Here is a 22,349-nt window from a genome sequence, read left to right as displayed (position 1 = left end):
TTAAAATTAAAGGGCTAACTAGTACCTAACATCCCTTACAACTCTAAAACTATATGAATCCAAGTGTTCTCCCCTCCCTTGCCCATTCCTGAATGTTATACTTGCCTGCCAAAGGGTCAATCAGTCCATGAGATATTGTGAATTGGTGAACTCATCTGACTGGTATGGCCCCAGCCTGCAAAATGCAGTTATGCCAAGGCTGATAAACCCAGAGCCTTGGTATTAGCCCCCTCCCCTTGCCCTTTGCTGAATGGCACAGCTAGAGTTAAGTTTCCTACATGCCTGTCCCTCATTCCTTATTCTTTAATATGTAATTTAGAGGGGTGGCTAGGTGGAACAGTGGATGGAGCTCTGGCCTTGGAGTCAGGAGGACCTGAGTTCAAATCTGACCTCAGACACTTAACACTTACTAGCAGTGTGACCCTGAGCAAGTCACTTAACCCCAATTGACTCACCAAAAATAATAATAATAATAATAATAATAATACGTAATTTAGAAAACAGCCTAATTTCACTAGTCCCAGGTATACAATTTTTTCTTCCCCTATTGATGACAGGGAAGTCTCCTATTGGGGCCATGATGCCTCTTTGTCTAAAACGCTATAAAAGTTTGAGCCCCACCATTCTGGACAGCAATTTGAAACTATGCCCAAGAGCATACCAAGACTGTGTATACTCTTTCATCCAGCAATACCACTACCAGGGCTGTATCCCAAAGAGATAAAAATTAAGAAAAAAAAAGCAAAAAGAACCTATTTTGTAGTGGCTAAGAACTGACAATTGAGGGGATGCCCATCAACTGGGGAATGGCTGAACAAGTTGTGTCATATTATTGTGATGGAATCCTACTGTGCTATGAGAAATGATGAGCTCAACGATTTTAGAAAAACATGGAAACACTTGCACAAAATAAAGAAGAACAAAATAAGCAGAACAAAGAGAACATTGTATACAGTAACAGCAATGTTGTTTTGAGAATGACTTTGAGCGAATAAGTTATTTTGTCTACTGTAAATATCCAAATTACTTATAAAGGACATATGAAGAAAGACGCTATTTGCACTCGGAGAAAGAACTGATAAATAGAAGTAATGTATAGAGTAATTTTACATATACATATATACACATATATACATACATATATATTATACATATACATATATGTGTATATATGTATACACACACACATATGTATATATATATATGTACACACACACACTTATAGCTATTTGTGTGTAATCTTTAGGACTGCCATCTCTAGGATAGGGGGAGGTGGGAGGCAAGAAAAAAAAGAAAAATATTTACATGATAATTTTGTTGTGTATTTGATAGGAATAGCAAGTTGTGCGTAGTAGATTTGCAGTTTCATGTGCAATCATCTTTTTTATTGTACTACGTTACGGAGATGCTTGTTTTATTCCATAAATTAAAAATAAAATAAATTTATTATTACTATATGTCAAAAGAAAAAGAAAAGAAAAACCTGGAAAGACTTACATGAATTGGTATAGAACGAAGTAAGCAGAACCAGAAGAACATTGTACACAGTAACAGCAATATTGTATAATGAAGAATTGTAAATGACTTAGCTATTCTCAGCAACACAGTGATCCAAGATGATCCCATTGGATTCATGATGAAAAATGCTGTCTGCCACCAGAAAAAGAACTGCTGGTGTCTGAATATAGATCAAAGCATACATTTTCTTTTCTTTCTTCCTTTTTTTTCTTTCATTTTCTTCCTTCCTCCTTCCTTCCCCTTTCTTCTTTCCTTTCCTTTCCTTTTCCTTTCTTCCTTCCTTCTTTCTTTCTAGTCCTCCCACCCCACAAAATGACTAATACGGAAATGTTCTACATGCTTACACATATATAATCTATATCAGATTGCCTACCATCTCAAGGAAGGATCAGGGGAGGAAGAGAGGAATAGAATTGGGAAATCAAAACTTAATAAAGAATGTTAAAATTGTTTTTACATTTAATGGGGGGGGGATAAAAGTTGGGTTTTTTTTAAGTTTGAGCTCCAGAGGACTTTGAGTCTTTGACCAGTGTGAAAGCCACTGCATACCTAGAAGCACACAGCAGCACTGTCTGCAAGCTTTCACATCTGGAGGCTGCCCACAATGACAAAGAACAATGGGTGCCACACACTAAGATTATTCCCTGTTGGCATCTGGTCTCCTTTTCCCCTTGTGAGTAACAATAAAGTTGTGTTATCTGCTATTCCTGTGTGGCTCTACTGCTCTTAATCTGTTCACTAAAGATATCAATGGATAAAGGTTTACCGTGGGAGGACAAAAGAATAGAGTAGGTAGAGCACTTAGAATTATAGGATTTTGAGCTGGAAGGGACCTGTATCATCTAGCCCAAGTCTTTGACAGATGGGAAAACTGAGGATTAAATAAATACAGCAATAATAAAAATAACATCTAGCACTTATAGCACTTTGAGGTTTGCAAATTTGAGGTTTACTCATTTGATCCTCATAACAACCATGGGGGGGAGGGGCTATGATTATCTTCATTTTATAAATGAGGAAACTAAGGTTGAGAGAGGTGAAGGGACTTGCCCAGGGTCGGTGTCTGAGGCATGATTCAAATTTAGGTCTTCCTGATTCTAAGTCCTACACTCTGAACCTAAGTTTCAAGGGAAACACAGCACTGATGCACGGAAAAGCTTCCAAATGAGTAGAGTTAAATAAACAGCCTTAAAAGGCAGTGAGATGCCCTCTCCACCAACTAGAAGATATTTTTTAAAAATCCTAAATAACAACCTGTCCAGAATGTCATAAAGGGTCCCCTTGTTTAGGTGCAGCAAGTTGGACTAGAGGTAGTGTGGTGACTTGGCCAGATGTCAGACTAGGAGTTAGCAAAGTCCTATCCATTAATACTTAGTAGCTGTGTGACCATGGGCAAAGTCTAGACCTAGGCTATCTAGGTCTCAGTTTCATCACCTCTCAATGTTAATATCTGCACTGTTTCACTGGGTTGCTGTGAAGTTCAATAAACTAACATATATCAAGGTCTTTGGAATAAGGCACTAAAGTAAATATCAGATAATATCATTATTATTATCTTATCTAGAAGAATTCATGTTTCAAATAGAAAATTGGGCTAGATTTACACCTTATGACACACAGTCTCCACTTTTTGCCAGAATATCTTCTTGGAAAATGGCATTCTAATCGAAACAGCAGCAGGAATAGTGTTTTCAGGTCTATACTGTAGAGCCATAGTAAAAACTGCAGCTACCCTTTTCTGCCACAAGATGGCACTCCTCTATCAGTAAGATGCCATACTAAATTTACAACTGCCCTGAAAACCCACCAATCTGATAGATCAAACTAACAAATGCGGAATACCTATGAAAAACCAGTCAGCTACTTAAAAGTTCGGCTTTTAATAAGGTGTGTTGAGACAGAAGAGAGACAAGGAGATGGGAGGGGAGGAAAGGAGAGATACAGAGCTATAGATGTAGGTATATCTATACACATATGAGACATCATATCTATTCCACTTATATTAGGTATGTTTATGGATTATGTTGTCATTTAATGACATGGACCCCTGCAACAACTCAAAAGCAACAATACAGGGTAGCTAGGTGGCACAGGGGGACCTGAGTTCAAATTCAGCATCAGACACTTAGTAGCTGTGTGACCTTGGGCAAGTCATTTGACCCCAATTGCCTAAGAAAAAAAGTACAACATAGTCCTTGGCTTATGGGCAGAAAAACACTAATCTAGAACAAACTCTTCATTTTCCTCTTAAATCCTTTCTTTACTTTCTACTCCTACCTTTCATTACCCTACTTGAGGCAGTTTTTATCCCTCACTTAGACAACAATAATAGCTAGTCTTACAACCTCCAGCTGGCTTTAAGAGCCAAACAGCGGAATTTATATTTGATTCTAAAATTGACAGGGAGTCAGTCATATCACCATATGATTTTTAAAAATCCTAGGGGGGCAGCGAGGTGGCACAGTGGATAGAGCACCGGCCCTGAATTCAGGAAGACCTGAGCTGAAATCCGGCCTCAGACACATAACACTTACTAGCTGTGTGGCCCTGGGCAAGTCACTTAACCCCATTGCCTAGCCAAAAACAACAACAACAATCACAACCACAACAAAACAAAAGCAAAAACAAAAATCCTAGGAACTGAAGATCTTATGTTCTGTATTTTGTTAAATGGAAATAACTTTCTGTAGATATAACTATAAATATATTATTTCTGAGATTAGAAAATATGAGTGCTGATTTCATCAGATTCTACTTTACCCTGCACATAGCTCTGATCATGGCCACTCAGATGGCTACTTTGTTGGCTCTGTATTGCATACCAAGTAAGAGTCCAAGCTCCTTACCTTGGTAGTCAATGTTCTTTTAAACAATTAGACACCAATTTTCCTGCCCAGGCTTATCTCACATTGCCCCCATTCACAAAAGGGTGTGTTCCCTCCAAGCCAAACTTCTTCCTATTCCCCAAACTAATTGTGGTCTTTTCCACCTCATATACTTTTCCCATAAAACTGCCTCATAATCTCTGGCTCTTGAAATCTTTTCCATCCTTTCAAGGCCCAGCTACGCTATGCCACCTCCTACACGAAGCATTCCTGATTCTTTGCCAGTCAAAAATTTCTTTCTGCTTCTCTAATACTTTGTTTATATCACTCCTGACCATTTATTATATGTTAATTTGTCTCAGTGTTATTTACCTACTTCTATTATTTACCCCACTATATCTTGACTTCCTCCATGGTTAAATAGCAACAATAAAATAATTCATAATTTATAATAAGAATAATAGCTAACAGTTATAAAATGCCTAAAGGTTTACAAAGTGTTTTAGATATATTATATCATTTCATCCATGACTATGGACTAGATGATCGATACCATTCTCTGGTACTATGGCTTAGTTCAGATATTTTCATCCAAATGAGAACATGCAGATGCTGAGGAGAAAACATTTCAAGTAATCAGTCTGTCAATTAGCATTTATTAAGCATCTACCATGTGCCAAGTGCTGAGATTAGAAAGGCAAAAATGAGACCATCTTTGCCCTCAAAGAGCTGGTTTCCATTGTATCTATGGAAACATAAACACTAAGAAACAAAGCCTGGATCTAAGAGAATAAGTTCTGAGCGTGCCAGACTGCATTCTATTTAAATAATAGTAATCACAATGAATAGATCTGCTGAGTCCTCAGAGATTGGGATGATGCTGCCTTGGTGTGAATACCATCTTTCCCCCTTTATGCTTCTTATGCCCAGAGACGGGGAGGAGGAGGTGCATATACAGATTAAAAAGGATAGAAGGTAAAGGGAGAGGGTAGCTGTAGCAACTGGAGATATCAGAAAAGGCTTTAGTCCCTTCAGCTGGAACTAGAAGGGAGCTAAGGCTCTAAGAGGGGGAAGTAGGGTAGGAGGGCATTTTAAGGTGGGTGACACCTTGAAGGATCAGAGAGAAGAGAGGGAGTGTCATGTATTAGGAACAGTAAAGATGTTTCACTTGGCGAATCCATGAGTTTATCAAGGTGAGTAATGTGTAATAAAGCTTGAAAGATAGTCTGGAGCCAGGTAGTAAAGGGGTTTAAGAGTCAAACTGAAAAGTTTATATCTGATTCTAGAGTTGATAAGGGGCCATATCACCTCATGATCAAATGGCTCAAGAATTGCAAAGCTTGTGTAACGGTTTATTAAACTGGAAGTACTTCATAAGGATATAACTATAAACACAGTTTTCTGTGATTAGAAAATGCGGGGGTCCGTGTCACCTGCACTAGCCCAACAGAACCCCATTAGGCAGAAAGGGAAGGTGTAGTCATCTCTGTCTCTCCAGCCTAGGAGGCCAGACTCCTGTTGCTCAACAACTCAGCCTATCTTCTGATCATTTTTGCTCATGTCCTATCCCAGACTGATCTGGTACTGTTTGTTATTCTCACTTTTGCTTCTGTCCTCATCTAATTCATTTATCACAGCTCTTAAATCTGGATCAGCCCACCTGATTTTTGATGGACAAATTTATCCCACCTCTTAGACATACAGAGGAAAGAACACTGGATTTGAAGTCCTAGGACCCGGGTTCAAATCCTGTATTTAATCCTTGGGATCAGGGCAGCTAGGTGGTGCAGTGGATAGAGCCACAGCCCTGGAGCCCTGAGTTCAAATCTAGACTCAGACACCTGACACTTACTAGCTGTGTGACCTTGGGCAAGTCACTTAACCCCATTGCCTAGTAAAAATCAAACAAGCAAACAAAAAATCCTTGGGATCATACATTTAGAGTTGGTCATTTAGATGACCTTAGAGGTCATCCAAGATGAGAAAACTGAGGTCCAGGGAGGGGCAGCAACTTGCCCAAGGGTTGCAGAGGTAGTAAAAGGTGAAACTGGGATTCAAATCGAAACCCCTTGGCTCTAAAACTTGTCTTACCACTGCACCAAGTTGCTAGCAGTTCCTTTGTGATGTCTGAACAAGCCAGTGCACTTCTCTGGGATTCAGTTACTTCACTATAAAATGGGGGGAGAAAGGAAACTAGATGATCTGCAAGGGTCCTTCCAGCTCTAAATTTATAATATAGTTTATCCTCTGGTTGAGAATTTGCTTTGTACCTCTACCAGGCATCTTCCCTAAGCTATTGAGCCTAATTGCAAGGCTCCTTTGCATTGCAAGACGTTTTTCTACTTGTCAATTTTCATCCCCAAGCCTAAGTGTTTACACCACCTGCCAGCTAAACATCTGGTGCAATTAAATTAGTTGAGAACTGAGGCTGTTGAGGACTTTCTTGGAGAAGTCGATGTGGAACAGTCAAAAAAAACCCACTGCTCCCAAGAGTGGATTTCATGACACTTATGACTTGTGTGATCCAGTTCTGATCACTTCTGAACCTCAGTTTCCTCATCTATTAAATGGGGATAATAAGTACTTGACTACCAGCCTCACCATCAGTGTAAAGAAAGAACTCTGCAAACCGGGCACTAAACATGTGATTTTTATCCTGAAAAAATTGTTCTATGTAAAGCCAAAATCACAGTTGCAGACTTTTAACCAGAAGGCATCTCATTTTATAGGGGAGAAATAAAAGATTAGATGACTTGAACAAGGCCTCCCCCAAAGTCCCCTCAGGGACTGGTCTGCCTAATGCCTCATTCCTGGTTCTGTTGCTGAAATGCCAGAAATGTTTCTGGAGTTGTGCATGTAATTATTAACTTGTGCTCAGTCCTCATGCCCAGAAAGGAGGATCTTGAACTGGTTTTGCTTGAGCCTACCTGGGACAATGCACTCCTTCTGAGGAGGGCTTTGTTTTCTTATTGGGTCAGAGAGGGTTAAATGACAAGATTAACCCTATGCTTATCAGAATGGGACCCAGCAAGCTTTGTCCTTTACTTTGCTTTGTTACTTTTCCTCTCCTTAATTATCTATTAAATAAAATCTTGTTGTTAACCCTATTATATTTCACACTTGGATTAAAGAAAGTGTTTTTACCTTAGCCTAAGGCAGGAGTGCTTAACCTGGGTTCCTAGAACTTGTTTTTGACAAGTTTATTTCAACATAAATGATTACATTATTTTATTACAAATATATTATTATATTACCCCCCAAAAAAAACACTATGTGATGTTTTTATGCATTTAAAAACACAATTCTGAGAAGGGGACCTTAGGCTTCAGCAGACTTGTCAAAGGAGTCCATGACACAGAAAAGGTCAAAAACCCTTGGGTTAAGGCAGCAGAGCTGGAGAAACAGGAGTACCCCAAAGCCAGGTTGGGGATGGATGGCAGAGAGAACCGAAGGGCCAGCACTAAGATATGGGATACCAAGCCAGGAGGGAGAGTAAATGTATAAAAAATACAGAGAATTACAAATGTAATCAATTTGTTGTTATATACTCCCTTTCTCTTCCTCCCTTGAGAGAGAGAGAGAGAGAGGTTTATATATAGACATAGATATATAGATACCTATAACTATGTATGTATCTATCTATCTATCTATCTATCTATCTATCTATCTATCTATCTATCTATCTACCTATCTATCTATCTATCTGGAAAGGGACGGAAGGAGAGAGATTCCCTATATCACCTAGACACACTTGCAACAGATGGGTAATTTTTGGTCCAAAGAATGACTGTTTTAAGTACGCATCTAGGGGGTAAAAGTCTCCATTTGGTAGCATTTTTAACTTGTCTTAATACATATTTCTTGAATCAACTGAATTGCAATTAAAAAAAAGGAATGTAATTAGAGTTTTAAATTTTTGTAAGTAACAAGAGAAGGCTAACTACCTTTAAGACCTTGGGTAAATCATTTACATTCCTTGGACCTCAGTTTCCCCAGCTGTAAAATGAGTAGATTGGACTAGACGGGCTCTGAAGTTCCTTCCAGCTCTAGATCTGTTTTCCTAAACTGAATAAAATCAGCCTTTTGACTCTATCACCTTTGTTAATATATTGGCACTCAAATACTCAAATGGATCTGTGATCTCAAAAACGAGGATATTTTCTCCAGCCAGTCAGCTGCAACCCATCAGTGCTCACCCCATTCTGGGTGATTCTCGTCCACTAGTGGTTAAAGAAGCACAAAACTCTGCTCTTCATTCTGGAAACAGGTTTCTGCCCCCAGCCCACCTTTACAAAGCCTTAGTAAAATAACACCCTTGTGACATTAGATTAGACAACTCCCCTAGGAGGTTACAAAGACACAGAATGGACATACCTCTTAACAAGTGAAGCATGGCGTGAGCTAAGGAGCCTTACTTACATCAGCAGACAAACAAGAATGAAGACATTCAGTTAGGAAATCATTTACCCAAATCACTTGGAAATAAGTGGTCTAATCAATTACTGCAAAGAAAAGGAAAGCAAAGGAAAGAGGGTTTAGGGCAGTGTGTTCTGCTCCTTTTCTGTAGTGTTCATGAAGCTGTCGCTGGAACTCTTCGCATGCCTAAATATGGGTCGCCTCCTCTCCCTCCTCTCCAGGTGGGGCCACCAGCCACGGGTAGGAGGCTCAGGTAAAAACCAGGGGGTGAGGGAGTTAAAGACTTTGCACAGGGCATTCAGCCTTTAACCTGCACTCCCTTCTGATGTCTACCCTAGGTCCCCTCTAAAGCAAACCAACCTCAACATCTAACTTTGCCCCAAGATTCCAGTTAGTTGCATTAACCCCTTTCAATTTCTCTTAGTCTAAATATTGGATCAGGAAATCAAGGCTCTAGAGGCTGGCAAGGACCTCAGAAGCCATCTAGAGAAGCCTTCCTTTTTTTAACAGATGAGGAAACTGAGGGCCAAAGAGGTTAAATAATTAGCCCAAGGTCAGAAGGTATCAGCAGCAGAACCCAGAACCTCTGACTCTAGAGCACCAGGTTTTTCTACTGTCTTGCTTAGCTCTCACATAAGCCTTTAGTAAATTGTTATAATAAGGTGCTGCCCACCCCCAATTCCTAAATCAGACTTTAGCAAAGGTAGAAGTTTTAGGGCAGCTAGGTGGCACAGTGTATTGATAGAGTACCAGGTCTGGAGTCTGGAAGACTCTTCATCCTGAGTTCAAATCCAGCCTCAGACACTTACTAGTTGTGTGACCCTGGGCAAAGCGCTTAACCCTGCTTGCCTCAGTTTCCTCATCTTTAAAATAAGCTGGAGAAAGCACTCCAGTATCTTTGTCAAGAAAAACCCAATTGGGCCCAAGAAATGTAGCACACAACAAACTGAAAATGGCTGACAATTGTAAGGCAGATTACAGAGGCAACTGAGTGGCAAAATGGATAGAGCACTGGACCTGAAGTCAGGAAGACCAGAGTTCAAATATAGCCTCAGACACTTAGTAGCTGTGTGACTTAGTAGCAAGTCAGTCAGCCTCAGTTTTCTCATCTGTAAAATGGAGATGATGACAGTACCTTCCTCCTAGGATAATTGTGAGGTCCAAATGAGATAATTGTAAAGTGCTTAGCACAGTGCCGGGCACATAGTGAGAGATAAACATTCCACACTTAGGAAGGGGCCTAGGCTAGAAAGGCTCAGTGGCATATGAAAAAGCCCTTCTGAGGAGGAGAGCCAGCTGAGCAATTTGTCAGTCAACTAATACCACACCAGTCCAGAGAAAGTGATGACATGAAGACCCTAGGGAGCTTGAGTTTTGAGTTGCATTAGCCATGTGTGTTCCTTCCCTACCTCATTAACATTGTACTTTTAAGTTTGTGCCCACTCCCTCCTACCCACCCAATGGACTCTGTGTGTAGTGGTGGGAGGGTGCACCCCTGATTATGAGGGAAATGCTTTTAACTACTGTTCTTGCTAGGCATTTGTGTAAATGTCTTTGTCCAAAGAATACTTGGTCTCCTGGCTGATTTTTAAGAAGCAGCATGGCAATGGGGGGAATCACAAGATATCATTAGGATAGCAACCCTCAGGATTATCTCCTAGAATCCTGAACATCATAGAGACCCAATCTGCCAGCGTGAGTTGAAGGAATGAGCCCAGAGAGTATGTCACATTATAATTTTGTTACTTTTTTTCCTTTTTAATGTATTTAAGGTTAATTTTTAATAATAATTGCTGCTAGCATCTACATAGTGCTTTAAGGTTTGCAAAGTGCTTTACAAATATCTCATTTCATCCTCACAACAACCCTGGGAGGTAGGTGCTATTATTAACCCCATTTTACAGAAACCCCATTTTACAGATGAGGAAACTTCAGATGAGAGGGGTTAAATGACTTGCCCAGGGTCACATATCTATTAAGGGTAAGGCTAGATTTGAACTCAGGTCTTCCTGGCTCCAGGTCCAGTGCTCTATCCACTCTGCCAGCTAGCTACTTAAATAGACTAGAGAAGTTCTGTGCTCATCATTTCCAAACAACCAAGCCTGGTAGCTCACCCTACCAAGTTGGGTCAATGTACAATTGAACAGTCCATCTATTGTCTGTCATCCTTGCTATGTGATCTACTCATGACTCTTCATGTGAAAAACTGCCTCCAGTAAATGGGTACCCTTCTGCTAAGCTCTTCATCAGCAATATAAGCAGACCAGAAAAATCTGCCCATTAATTTTCTTTGCACTGGGTGATCACAAGCTTCTTCTCATCATTTGCCACTCCAGACCAACATGACAACACGTGGATTATTTTGGACCATACTGAAGATGAACATTTCTGCCCTGTTTTCCACAGGTAATTAAATCAGGTTAGGTCAGACCGATGAAACAATTACAGGGAAAAAATGCTAACCAATATGGTACCAAGTGCTAGAGAGTTCAACTAAGAGAGATCAGTGTGGGACAGAGTTGTGAAGCCTCAAAGAATAAGATTTAAATAAATGAATGAGAGAAGAAAGACCCTTCTAAGCCAGTATGGGGGGCAGGCCAGTGAAAGACAGCCAACATGAATAAAGGCATAGGAAAAAATGAGACATGCTTAGGAAACATTAAAGTAGCCCTTACTGCCCAGGGGAGAAGTTACATTTGAGGCAGTGGTGGGAAATAATGTTGAATAGATTGAGGTAAGGCCATATCGTAAGAAGCCTTGAAAGTCAGAGAGGTTTGATCTTTATGCATTGAGCAATGATGAAAGTCAGGTTACAGGGAAGATTAACCTGGTAACGTGCAGAATGGTTTGGAGAGAAAAAACTGGACTCAGTGAGATCAGCCAGGTATTAGGGCCTTGATTAAAATGGTAGCAGAAAGGGGCAGCTGGGTGGCACAGTGGATAGAGCTCTGGCCTTGGAGTCAAGAGGACATAAGTTTAAATCCAGTCTCAGACACTTGACACTTATTAGCTGTGTGACCCTGGGCAAGTCACTTAACCCTGATTGCCTCACCAAAAATAATAATAATAATAAAATAAAATGGTAGAGGGAGGGAAGATTCAAATGGTGCCTTGAAGGAATTTTTTTAAAAAGATAGAAAGAATGAAGGACAGAATCAAAAATGCTCCGAGGTATTTAGCCTGGGGCCAGTAGATACAGTGGACAGAGCAATGGGCCTGGAGTCAGGAAACCTTAGATTCAAATCCAGCCTCAGATACTTACTAGCTATGTGACCCTGATCAAGTCACTTAACCTCTGTTTGCCTCAGTTTCCCAATCTGTAAAATGAAGATAAATCATAGCACCTACTTCCCAGGGTTGTTGTAAGGATCAAATGAGATAATAATTACAAAGCGCTTAGCACAGGCCTGGCATTGTAGTAAGCACTATATAAACGCTATTATTATTATTATCATTATTGAAGAATGGTAATGTCCCATACTTGGGAATTCAGAGGTATTTATCAGGTTATAAGTGCTGTCATATGGGGGACAAAAAAGGAAATGTAATCTTAGGCGGAATGAAAAGAAATATACTGGCCAATATAAAGGAGGGGATGATATGATGTTTCTGTTGTACTCATCTATAGTTAGACCATCCATAGGGCATTGTGTTCTGGGTACCACATTTAGGGAAGAACATTACTAAACTAATAAGAGTTAAGAAGATGGAGGCCATGATGGTGAAGCTCCTTGAATTCAAACTACAAAATGATGGATTAAGGCAATGGGATATTTAGCCTGGAGAAAAGGAAAAAAAAAAAAGGATGACAGGATGACATGATTGCTGTCATCAAGTATTGAAAGGCTGTCTTGATGAAGTGAGATTAGACTTCTCTTAGTCCCTGGAGGCAAGAACTAGGAAGAATTCTGAAACTAACTTTTTTTAAGTTATTTTTTATTTGTATGAGGCAAGAGATTGGGAGTGAATGGACTGGGAGTCCTAAATTCTCCCTAAAGTTCTGAAGTTCTGCCTAAGGAATTGGAAGTCTACTAGGGTAGAGTATAAGATCTCCACTTTTTTTTTAACGCTAAGGAAGTTCTAGGGAAGGGGGACAGGTAAGACCATACATACCATTAAGTGGTAAAGGAAGAGGACTCTGAAATACACTAGAGTTTCTATGATTTTAAAGGGAGAAACAGAACTAGAATGTTTACCACTGCTTCAGTGATTAGCCAGGAAGGAATATGCCCTGGGAAATTCTGTCAGTGTCTTTTAAATTTCATCCCCTTGAAATAATGAATTGATGCTCACTCTACTTCAGCTCTCTGACAAAATACAATTGGTGGAAGTTATAGAAAGCCGGATGGGGTTCAATGTAAGGAAAATGCCCTAATAGTTGGCCACTTGTTAGTAGAATAGGCTGCATCAGTTTGGGATTAGATTTTCCATTTCCATTGGAAGTCTTAGAAGAAATACTGGATGACCACTTTGGGAGTATATTGTAGTTGGCATTCTTATCAACACATGATTGGATTAATTCGTTGACTTTATTCAATTCCTACTCTGTGAAGAGTGCTTTAAATATCATAACAATGAGAAGAGGTTGTCTAACTATCATGAGAAATAAAATGAATTATTAATTCTGAAATTCTCTTCTTCTATAAATGTATTATGCTAATTTGTCATGATACTTTGTCTAGCTAGTTGCCAGCTAGAATGCATCAAGGTGTATTGGACAAAGAATTGTCTTATTATCCAAGAAGACCTGGGTTTAAGACCACCCTAACTTATAGGTTGTGTCATCCTGGTTAAGTTATTTACTCTTGAGAGTAGTAATGTTTTATGACTTTATGTTGCATAAACATTGACCTACATAGAGGGAGTTTCATATATCAATAAAATAATAGATCCAGTCTCTATCATAGATTGTAAACTTTTTTGCAGTAGGTACTAACATTTTTCTTCCTTATATCTTCCATAGCCTTTATAGGAAGAAAGGTCTTGTAGTAAGAAGACATAAATGCTGATCTCTACTCTGATACTTACCTGACGTTAAAGCCTGTACAAGCAAGTCATTTAACTTTTCTAACCCTCAGTTTCCTCATTTTTAAATTGGGAGTAATGACACTTGAGGAATGGGTAAGTAGCAAGTGCTTGCAGCTTGGGGAGGGCCTGTGCATATTCCCAGCAGAAAGCTGTTGACAAAGCCTGAACTGGAATTCTAGAACTGAGAGTGGTGATAAAATAAAGGTCAGCTCAAGATAGAATCAGTACTGCAAGAAGGCAGCATAGTGTATATATAGTAGGGAAAGGGCAGCTATGCAGCACAGGGGATAGAGTGCTGGGTCTAGAGTCAGGAAGACTCATCTTCCTGAGTTCAAATTTGGCCTCTCAGACATTTACTAGCTGTGTGACCCTGAGCAAGCCCCTTAACCCTGTTTGTCTCAGTTTCCTCATCTGTATAATGAGCTGAAGAAGGAAATGGCAAACCATTCCAGTATCTACAAGGTACTTTGGAGGACATCCAATCCAACCACTTCATTTCAATTAATCAATAAGCATTTATTAAGTGCCTACTATGTGCCAGGCATTATGCTAAGAACTGAGGATACAAAAAGAGGCAAAAGATACTCCTTGATCTCATGGTTGTAGATAAGGAAACTGAAGCCCAGAAGGGTTTAAGTCATTTGTTCAAGGTCACACAAGGAAGTAAATGGCAGATTTAAACTCAAGTAACCTTGACTCTAACCTCATAGGAAAATAATCTTGACTCTAACCTCTTTCCACGCAGTCTTTGGTTTGCCATTTCCTTCTCCAGCTCATTCTACAGATGAGGAAACTGAGGCAAACAGGGTGAAATGACTTGCCTAGAGTCACATAGCTAGTAAGGGTCTGAGGCTGGATTTGAACTCATGAAGATGAGTCTTCCTGACTTCAGGCCCAGCACTATATCCACTATGTCTCCAGCTGCCCACTATACTCTAAATCCTTTGAAGCCAGAAGGTCAGCTAGAACAGAAAGAGTAGAAATGTCCAATCTATAAAATGATCAGATAGTCAAGAGGATGGAAAATCAGGAATCATATCACACATAGAGAGGATACAAAGAGCCAAGAGTGGGCGAGGAATATTCAGATAAAAGAGTTTAAGTTTGTCATTTAAAAAATAAGAAGAAAAACCTTTGCAGCACACAACACTTTCTTCAATGAGTCAGTGAGGGCTGACCACATCCTCTCTGGCTTCTTCAAGTCAGCATCCAGACAGGTGGTGCCATCAACAGAAACCCAGTAATTGGAAAGCTAGTGTTGTTTTTTGGGAGGTGGGGACATTGGGGGGTTGGGATAACAGGTGGGCAGAGAAAGGGGTGAGTTCAGCTTAAAATGACAGTGAGATATACAAGGCCAGATAGACTGTAAACAGAACTGTGGAATGACAGGACAGGTTAAAAAAAATCAGGGCCAAGTATGTGTGGGGACACGTACACAGAAGTGACAACTGAGGCTGGCTACTACATATTCCCAAAGTTATATTCTACCTGTGAAAGAAAGAAATATTTCAAGAACATTCTCAAGAAGATACAAACCAACCAGGCTGAAGGTCTGCTATTACCATGGAGAATTCCCATAGTGATCCTGACTGATTTAGGTCTTGGTCTATTTCCACAATACACAGATAGTCAATACTAGTGGGAGCTCCCTAGAGACCCTCACTTTTCTAGGATACACATAGACATTATTTATTCCTGGTGGTTCAGATCCAAGGAACAGAATCCACAGACAACTGCTATGCAATGCACACAAAAGGCAATAAAGAGAGAGAAGACCCAAGCATCATTGTGACTGCAAAAGTCCAACTTAGTTCTTCTTAGACTTGGCCCCAATAGCTTATTCCTGAAAAGCAGCCCAATGATGCTTCAAATCATTGCGTCTCAGTAAAATCATGGGGTTTCCCTAACAACATCCAGTGGCAGTAAGATTCTGCTGTCAACTTTTATGTAATTACTAAAAATCACTGCCCCTGGGCTGTATTTGCAAGCAGCTAACCCCAGGCTATTTATTGGCTGGCATTTCACTTTGCACCAGCATGCTTACTTCCTGTGCTAATTGCTCTAACACTGACAGCTGAGTAAGCTTATTTACCCCAGCCTTCATGTGGCCATGTATGCCTACATTCTTGACCACAGAAACCACAGCAGTGGCTGTATCCACTAAGGAAAGAACAAATGTCTGAAAAAAAAGCAAGACAACTTTAATAGGTTACCTTTAGTTACCAGACAAACACTTTGGTTTTTGAATAGGAAAAGAGACTAATCCTTTGGCCTTTGCTTATGAAAAGGCACTAACTGGAGGAAGTGGCCTGGCTTCCATGGACCAGTGAATGGTTCTTCTTGTTGGATAACAGATGCTTGCTCTAGACCAGAGGTTCCCAATCTTTTTCAGTCTCCATACCCAATGGCTTTCAATAATCTTTCTCATGCCTCCTTTTTGGAGGATACTAACCAGACATATGAATTCACTTGAATAGGAAACCTCTAGGTAAAGATAAAAGATATTCCTTCTACCAATACAGGTTGGCACCTCTAGTCTTTCAGAGTTGCCTGGAACAGTAGTGTCAAAGTCAAATAGAAATAGAGGTGGCTAATCCATGCATTAGAATCCCTCCAGGGGTCTTATTGATTTAGCTTTAATCTGATCAAGCAGTGGGGCAGTGTTAAAGACTTGGCATATTAGCCTAGCCTAGATCACTGAGAGGTTAAGTGACTTCTTTTACCCAGAGGGATTTGAACTCAGGGCTTCCTGAAGGCCAGCTCTTTATTCACTCAATTGCTCTTCCTCTCTAAATATTTCCTATAATATTCTGCATTGTCACCTCCCTTACAAAATTTTTAGCTGCCTTACTATGTGCCTACACTAAGACCTTCAACTACGTTACAGATGTGCTGTGATCTACGTTGATAAAGAATTTTACATTAATGAAATTGCAGATCCTTCACCACTGGCATAGACCCTTGCATAAGTAGATCCTTATAAGGATATTATCCCTGACTGTTGCTGTATACTTCAGGTAGAATCCCCACTTCTCTGAATAGATTTACGATCTGCCCCAGCATTTGACCTCTAACATTCCTATAAAACAAGAGTTTGGGATTCTTAGCCAGTTGCATATTTTAATAGCTCCATTGTTTTTTCCGTGCACATAAAAACAAGGACATTATTAGATGGCTTATTCAAAGACCCTTTCCCCTGCTAAGAGCAGAGTCAGGCAGAATGGGGGAGCTAGCTAGGAAGAAGCTAATACATAAGTTATGAACTGTGCCTGTTAAAGAAAGGGCTGAGCCTGGATTAGAACAGGGTTTGAAGTATCAAAGAAGTTTGGCACCACCCCTATATCTTCCCACCTCCAAATCTTTGTTCATGCAGTTCTTGACGCCTGAAACTCTCCCTTTCCTGTCACACAACCTACCCATCCTTTAAGACCCAGCTCAAAAACCATCTGATCTGTGAAATTTTCCCTGATTCCCCCAACTGGAAAGATCTCTTTATCATCTGATTTCAAAGCACTTGGTACTCTCCTTAAACTTATACACTTATAAATTCTAATTTATCTCATATTTATCCACATATGTGTCTCATTACCCCTATTTGATTGTAAGCTCTGTGAGGACAACACTTAACATGTTGCCTTGCACACAGTAGATGCAGGAAAAAAATGTTTGATGAATAAATGAATTTTAATTCTTTGTCTAGTACAATTAATGATGTACAGATTGGTATACCTCTGTTACCGTTTCTACTAAGGTTAAGAGAAATTAATTGGTTCTCCTCATGCAAAAGTCTCTGGTATAACCAGGAGTCTAAGAAGCACCTAAAAATGTGCCCAACTATACAAGACAGATTTTTGTAGCCAGAATAGTCCAAGCAGATAGAAACACCACATTTAAAAAGCTCAAACATTTTGTACACAATAGGCTCCCATTGGTATAGGGAGACAGAGAACAAATTCCAGTTAAATTAAATAACTCTGATATGCCACACACCTAAAGATCATAGGATCACAAATTAGATCTAGAAGGAAATTTACAAGTCATTGAGCCCAACCCTTCCATCTTACATGAGGAAACTGAGGCACAGAGACATTAAATGATTTGTCTAGGGTCCCACATGTCTGAGGTAAGATTTGAACACAAGTCTTCATGACTACAAGTCTAGCTCTCTATTCACTACATTACCTAGCTGTCCATCAATAGATGAAGAACATAATGGTATTTCTTCCCAAGCTACTACTGAAACCAGAAGTCTGGCTGCTGCATTTGATAGCCCAAACACTGCTTCAATGTGAGACATAAGACAAGGGGGATAGGAGATTCCATCAGAAATAGTACCATTTAGTCTAGGGCTTCTTAAATTTTTTCCATTCAGGACCCCTTTTCTCTGCAGCAGTTCACTGGTGTTCTGTGGCCTGAGGGCATGTGCATTGCAAAGTGGGCATGCTTTGTGTTCAGAACCAAGGCTGCAATGAAGTTGCATGATGCAACACAGGCAAGTGCTGCTAGAAACACATTTAAGTGTTTAATTAAATTAATTAATTAATTAATTAAATTTTGGGCCTTGCCCATTCAGAAACCTTTTAGTGTTGCCAAATTTTTTTCACGACCCACAGCTTAAGATGCACTGATTTTTAGTCCATTTTTCAAACTTCAGCATTCTCTTTCTGGTCTATCTAAGATAGGTAGCCTACTATAGAGTAAAGAACATTGGAGGACCTCAGCTCTAATTCCCAGTTCTGCTGATCATAAGCTGTATGACAGTTTCCAAGTAGACTTTTTTTTTTAAAAAAAAGGCTGAATCTCCCTATTTCTCTGGGGCTGGAAGCAAAAGGGCTATGCACAGGCCGGATCTCATGACACAGGAACTCTGACCTGTTCAGTTTCTGACATGGGCAGATTTGTTCCTCCTTAGGGAAGCCTGGTAGCCCCCATTCCTGAGCTTAATATGGACACCCAGCTTAGTTCGCTATTAAGTGCAAAACTCCCAAGTTCAAGAGATCCACCAATCTCAGTCGCTATGGATGCTGCCACTCAGATGCCAAGGAAAACTATTGCAAGCAAGGGCATCCCTGTCGGAGAATCTGTTATTAAAAGTTAATTGGCAACTAAAGTTGTGAATACTTAAAAGGGAGGAGTAGAGACTATCTTAGAGAGTATATTTCCTAGGTCTCTGGTTCTGAGTTGCCTTATATAGGAAATAAGTTCAGATTACCTCTCTGGTCCCTCCTAACTCCAAATGGCTATCATTCATATTAATCTTGTCCTTACCTCAATATGTCAACAATCCATGGTTTTGGTGGCTATATAGATACTCCTTCTACCAAAGTAAGACCTGGTAAACAGAGTTGCAATGGCCAAAAAAATCCTTTACACTGTAGAAAACCTGGTGATGACCCTCTCCAAATTGAGCTAGGTTGCCCCTCAGATAACAGGCATATGAGTCTGTCACCTGACCCCTCCTGGAAGCCTTTCCAGGTTGGTAGGCCCTACCAGTCACTGAACTCTGCTCTGAGACCTAGCCTTTAAGAATCCACCAGGGTTCCCTCTATTCTCACATGACATATCAGAGAAGTCTTTAGCAGAAGATCCAAGGATCAAAGAGATGGAAAAGACCTTAGGTGTTGATCATCTAGTCCAATCTCTTTATTTTACAGATGAGGCAACTGAGATCTGCAGAAATGAAGTGATTCATTCAAGGTCAAACAGGTTACCAAGGGAGCAGAGTCTGGACTCAAATCCCAATCCTCTGACCCCAAATTGGCACTCCTTTCATTGTACCTCACTACTAATTATCTTGTCCTAATAGTCCCCATATAATGGCATGTAGAGTACTGGATTTGAAGTTAGAGGTCAGGGAGTCATTCTGAATTCTGCTGTTTATGTCAATTAGGCATAACCTTGAACAAGTCAAAGTCTCTAGGATTCAGTTTCTTCAGATGAAATGCTGTAGAATGGAAAGTACCCGGGATGGGAGTCAAAATACCTGGGTTAAAAGTTCACGCATGCTACTTACTGTCTGGGTAATCTTGGGCAATTCAATCCGACTAGCATTTAAGAGCCTACAATGTATCATAGTTGCCTATCTCTAAAGCTGGAAGGGACTAGAAACCATCTAGTACAGAGAAAACTGAGGCTCAAGGTAGGGTAAGTGACTTGTCGAAAGGCACACAGGAAATCAGAGGAAATCAGCATCAGAGGTAGTACTTGAACCCAGGTCCTCTCCTTTCAGGGACTAGGGATACATTGTCAAAAATAAAACAGCCTTTGCCCTACATGACCTTACATCCCACTGGCATGTTACTACATCTTTGTGCCTCAACTTCCTCATCTGTAAAAATAGAGCATTGGACTCGGTCCCCTTTAAGTTGCTTTTCCAGCATTGAATCTATGTATGTACCTATGAACCTACTGGGCACGTTTCTTTCAGGGTCTAAATTTTCTGTGTGAATAAATACACCACTGAACATCACACAAGCAAAGTGATATGACAGATATGAAAGAAGTGAAATGCTTTCCAACAAAATTCCCCACCTGGGCAGTGGACAGGTGGTGCCCGTGACAACTATGACCTTTGACCACTTCTGAAACCAACTTTGCTATTGTGGAATCCCCAGACAGATACACAGACACAGACACAGACAGACCCACAGACGGACAGACACAAATGAATACACAGACACACACAGATAAGCAGACCGACAGAAACACAGATACACAGACCCACACACAGACCCAAAGACATGCAGACATACACACATAGACTCACAGACACCCAGACATCACACACACACACACACACACACACATACACGGGTGAGCACTGCAGACACCCTGCACACAACGCAGGTCCCCTTAGATGGAGCACAGAACCAGTTGGCCCCTCTCATCCTCCACGGAGCAGCGGATGGAAAGGCAAAACATGCGGACCGGGCTGCGCTGCTGCGCTCGGGCGCCTGGGCGCCGGGGTCCCAGGCACGGACGTTGAGCGCCCTGGCCCGGCCCCTGGCTGGGCTCACCTCGCCGCCTGCATGAGTGGGCTCCAGCCGTAGTGGTTGCGGCTGTTGACCGAGGCCCCCTTCCGCAGCAGGAACCTCACAAGCGGCTCGTAGCCGCCGGCCGCGGCGAACTGCAACGCCGTGTTGCCGGCTTCGTCTGTGCAGTCCACGGGCACCGGCCCCAGCAGCACCGCCGCCTGCCCAGCGCCCCCCTCCTCGTCCGGGACGCCGCGCTCGGCCGGCTCCGTTGCCGCCGCCCCGGGCTCCAGCAGCCGTCTCGCAGTCTCCGTGTCGCCTTGATCGCAGGCGCGCAGTAGGAGCTGGAAGGCTGGGGGGATCCCGCCCTCGCCCATCGGGACCATCGGCCTCGGAAGGGCCCGGACCTCCGCGCCTCCTGCGCCCCCTGGCTCCTGGAGCCCCGACTCCGCCCCCCGGATACCAAGCAGGACTCGCCCTTCCTCCTCCTCCTCCTCTTGTCCTTACTGGAGCAGGCTCCCAGCCCTGGCCCAGCCTCCTGGCCTCCCCGCTTACAGGCTCTCCCCCTTTCCCCCCCAAGCCTTGGATCCTCATTTGCCCATTCCTCTGTCCTTCCTCACCCCTTCTCCGGACCTGCAGTGGGCTGGTCGTGTTTCAGGAGTGGAAGTTGTTAGACTCACAAAAAAAGATTTCCTGCGATCCCTTCGCTGTATAGAGAGAGTTATCCTTTTAAATAAAATTATTTTTTCAACTAACAAGCATTTATGCTTCCTACCACATACTCTCCACTGGGGGAAAAGAGAGAAAGGAAGAAAGAAAGAAAGAAAGAAAGAAAGAAAGAAAGAAAGAAAGAAAGAAAGAAAGAAAGAAAGAAAGAAAGAAAGAAAGAAAGAAAGAAAGAAAGAAAGAAAGAAAGAAAGAAGGAAAGAAAGAAAGAAGGAAGAAAGAAGAAAGAAAGAAAGAAGAAAAAAGAAAGAAAGAAAGAAAGAAAGAAAGAAAGAAAGAAGAAAGAAGGAGGAAAGAAAGAAGGAAAGAAAAAGGAGAAAGAAAGAAAGAAAGAAAGAAAGAAAGAAGAAAGAAAGAAAGAAAGAAGAAAGAAAGAAAGAAAGAAAAAAGAAGAAAGAAAGAAAGAAAGAAAGAAAGAAAGAAGGGAGGGAGGGAGGGAGGGAGGGAGGGAGGAAGGAAGGAAGGAAGGAAGGAAGGAAGGAAGGAAGGAAGGAAGGAAGGAAAAAATAACAAATATTCATAGTCAAGGAAAAAAATTCCACGTTGGCCAGTTATAAAAATAGATGCAAATAAAGTTATTCTGATACCCCATGATCAGGTATGGTTACTCTGATGTCTCTGACCCTCAATTTCCATTTGTAAAAAAGCCTTATTACTACCTTATTATAACATGCATTGTCTACCTAATGAGCTTTTTGTGAAGAAAAATGCCCAGCAAACCTTAGAGTTGAGATATTTCTACATAGAAATCTGAGGTGTTGGAGCCCAGGTTTATATTATTTGTTAATTTGTCATACTGAATAACTTTCTCCACAAATTTAGTGAAGGACATTCATATTTAGGTTGCTTATAGAAAGAAAGTGGC

General features: G+C 41.0%; 1 protein-coding gene across 1 annotated transcript in view; it reads right to left on the bottom strand.

Moving 5' to 3' along the window:
• The window catches only part of ANKS6 (ankyrin repeat and sterile alpha motif domain containing 6), a 74,938-nt gene extending 53,719 nt beyond the window's left edge, over positions 1–21,219 (bottom strand). Inside the window, exon 1 of the mRNA XM_020995526.2 lies at positions 20,804–21,219. Within this exon, the coding sequence (XP_020851185.1) occupies positions 20,804–21,144 (341 nt within the window). The 5' untranslated portion in view covers positions 21,145–21,219. The remainder of the gene's footprint in view (positions 1–20,803) is intronic.
• Positions 21,220–22,349: the final 1,130 nt, after the last annotated feature.

This window comes from Phascolarctos cinereus, unplaced genomic scaffold, assembly GCF_003287225.1.
Source record: "Phascolarctos cinereus isolate Bilbo 61053 unplaced genomic scaffold, phaCin_HiC Scaffold_4;HRSCAF=312, whole genome shotgun sequence".
NCBI classification, from domain to species: domain Eukaryota; kingdom Metazoa; phylum Chordata; class Mammalia; order Diprotodontia; family Phascolarctidae; genus Phascolarctos; species Phascolarctos cinereus.
Note: the sequence above shows the minus strand (reverse complement) of the source record. Positions and strands in the feature narration are given on the sequence as shown.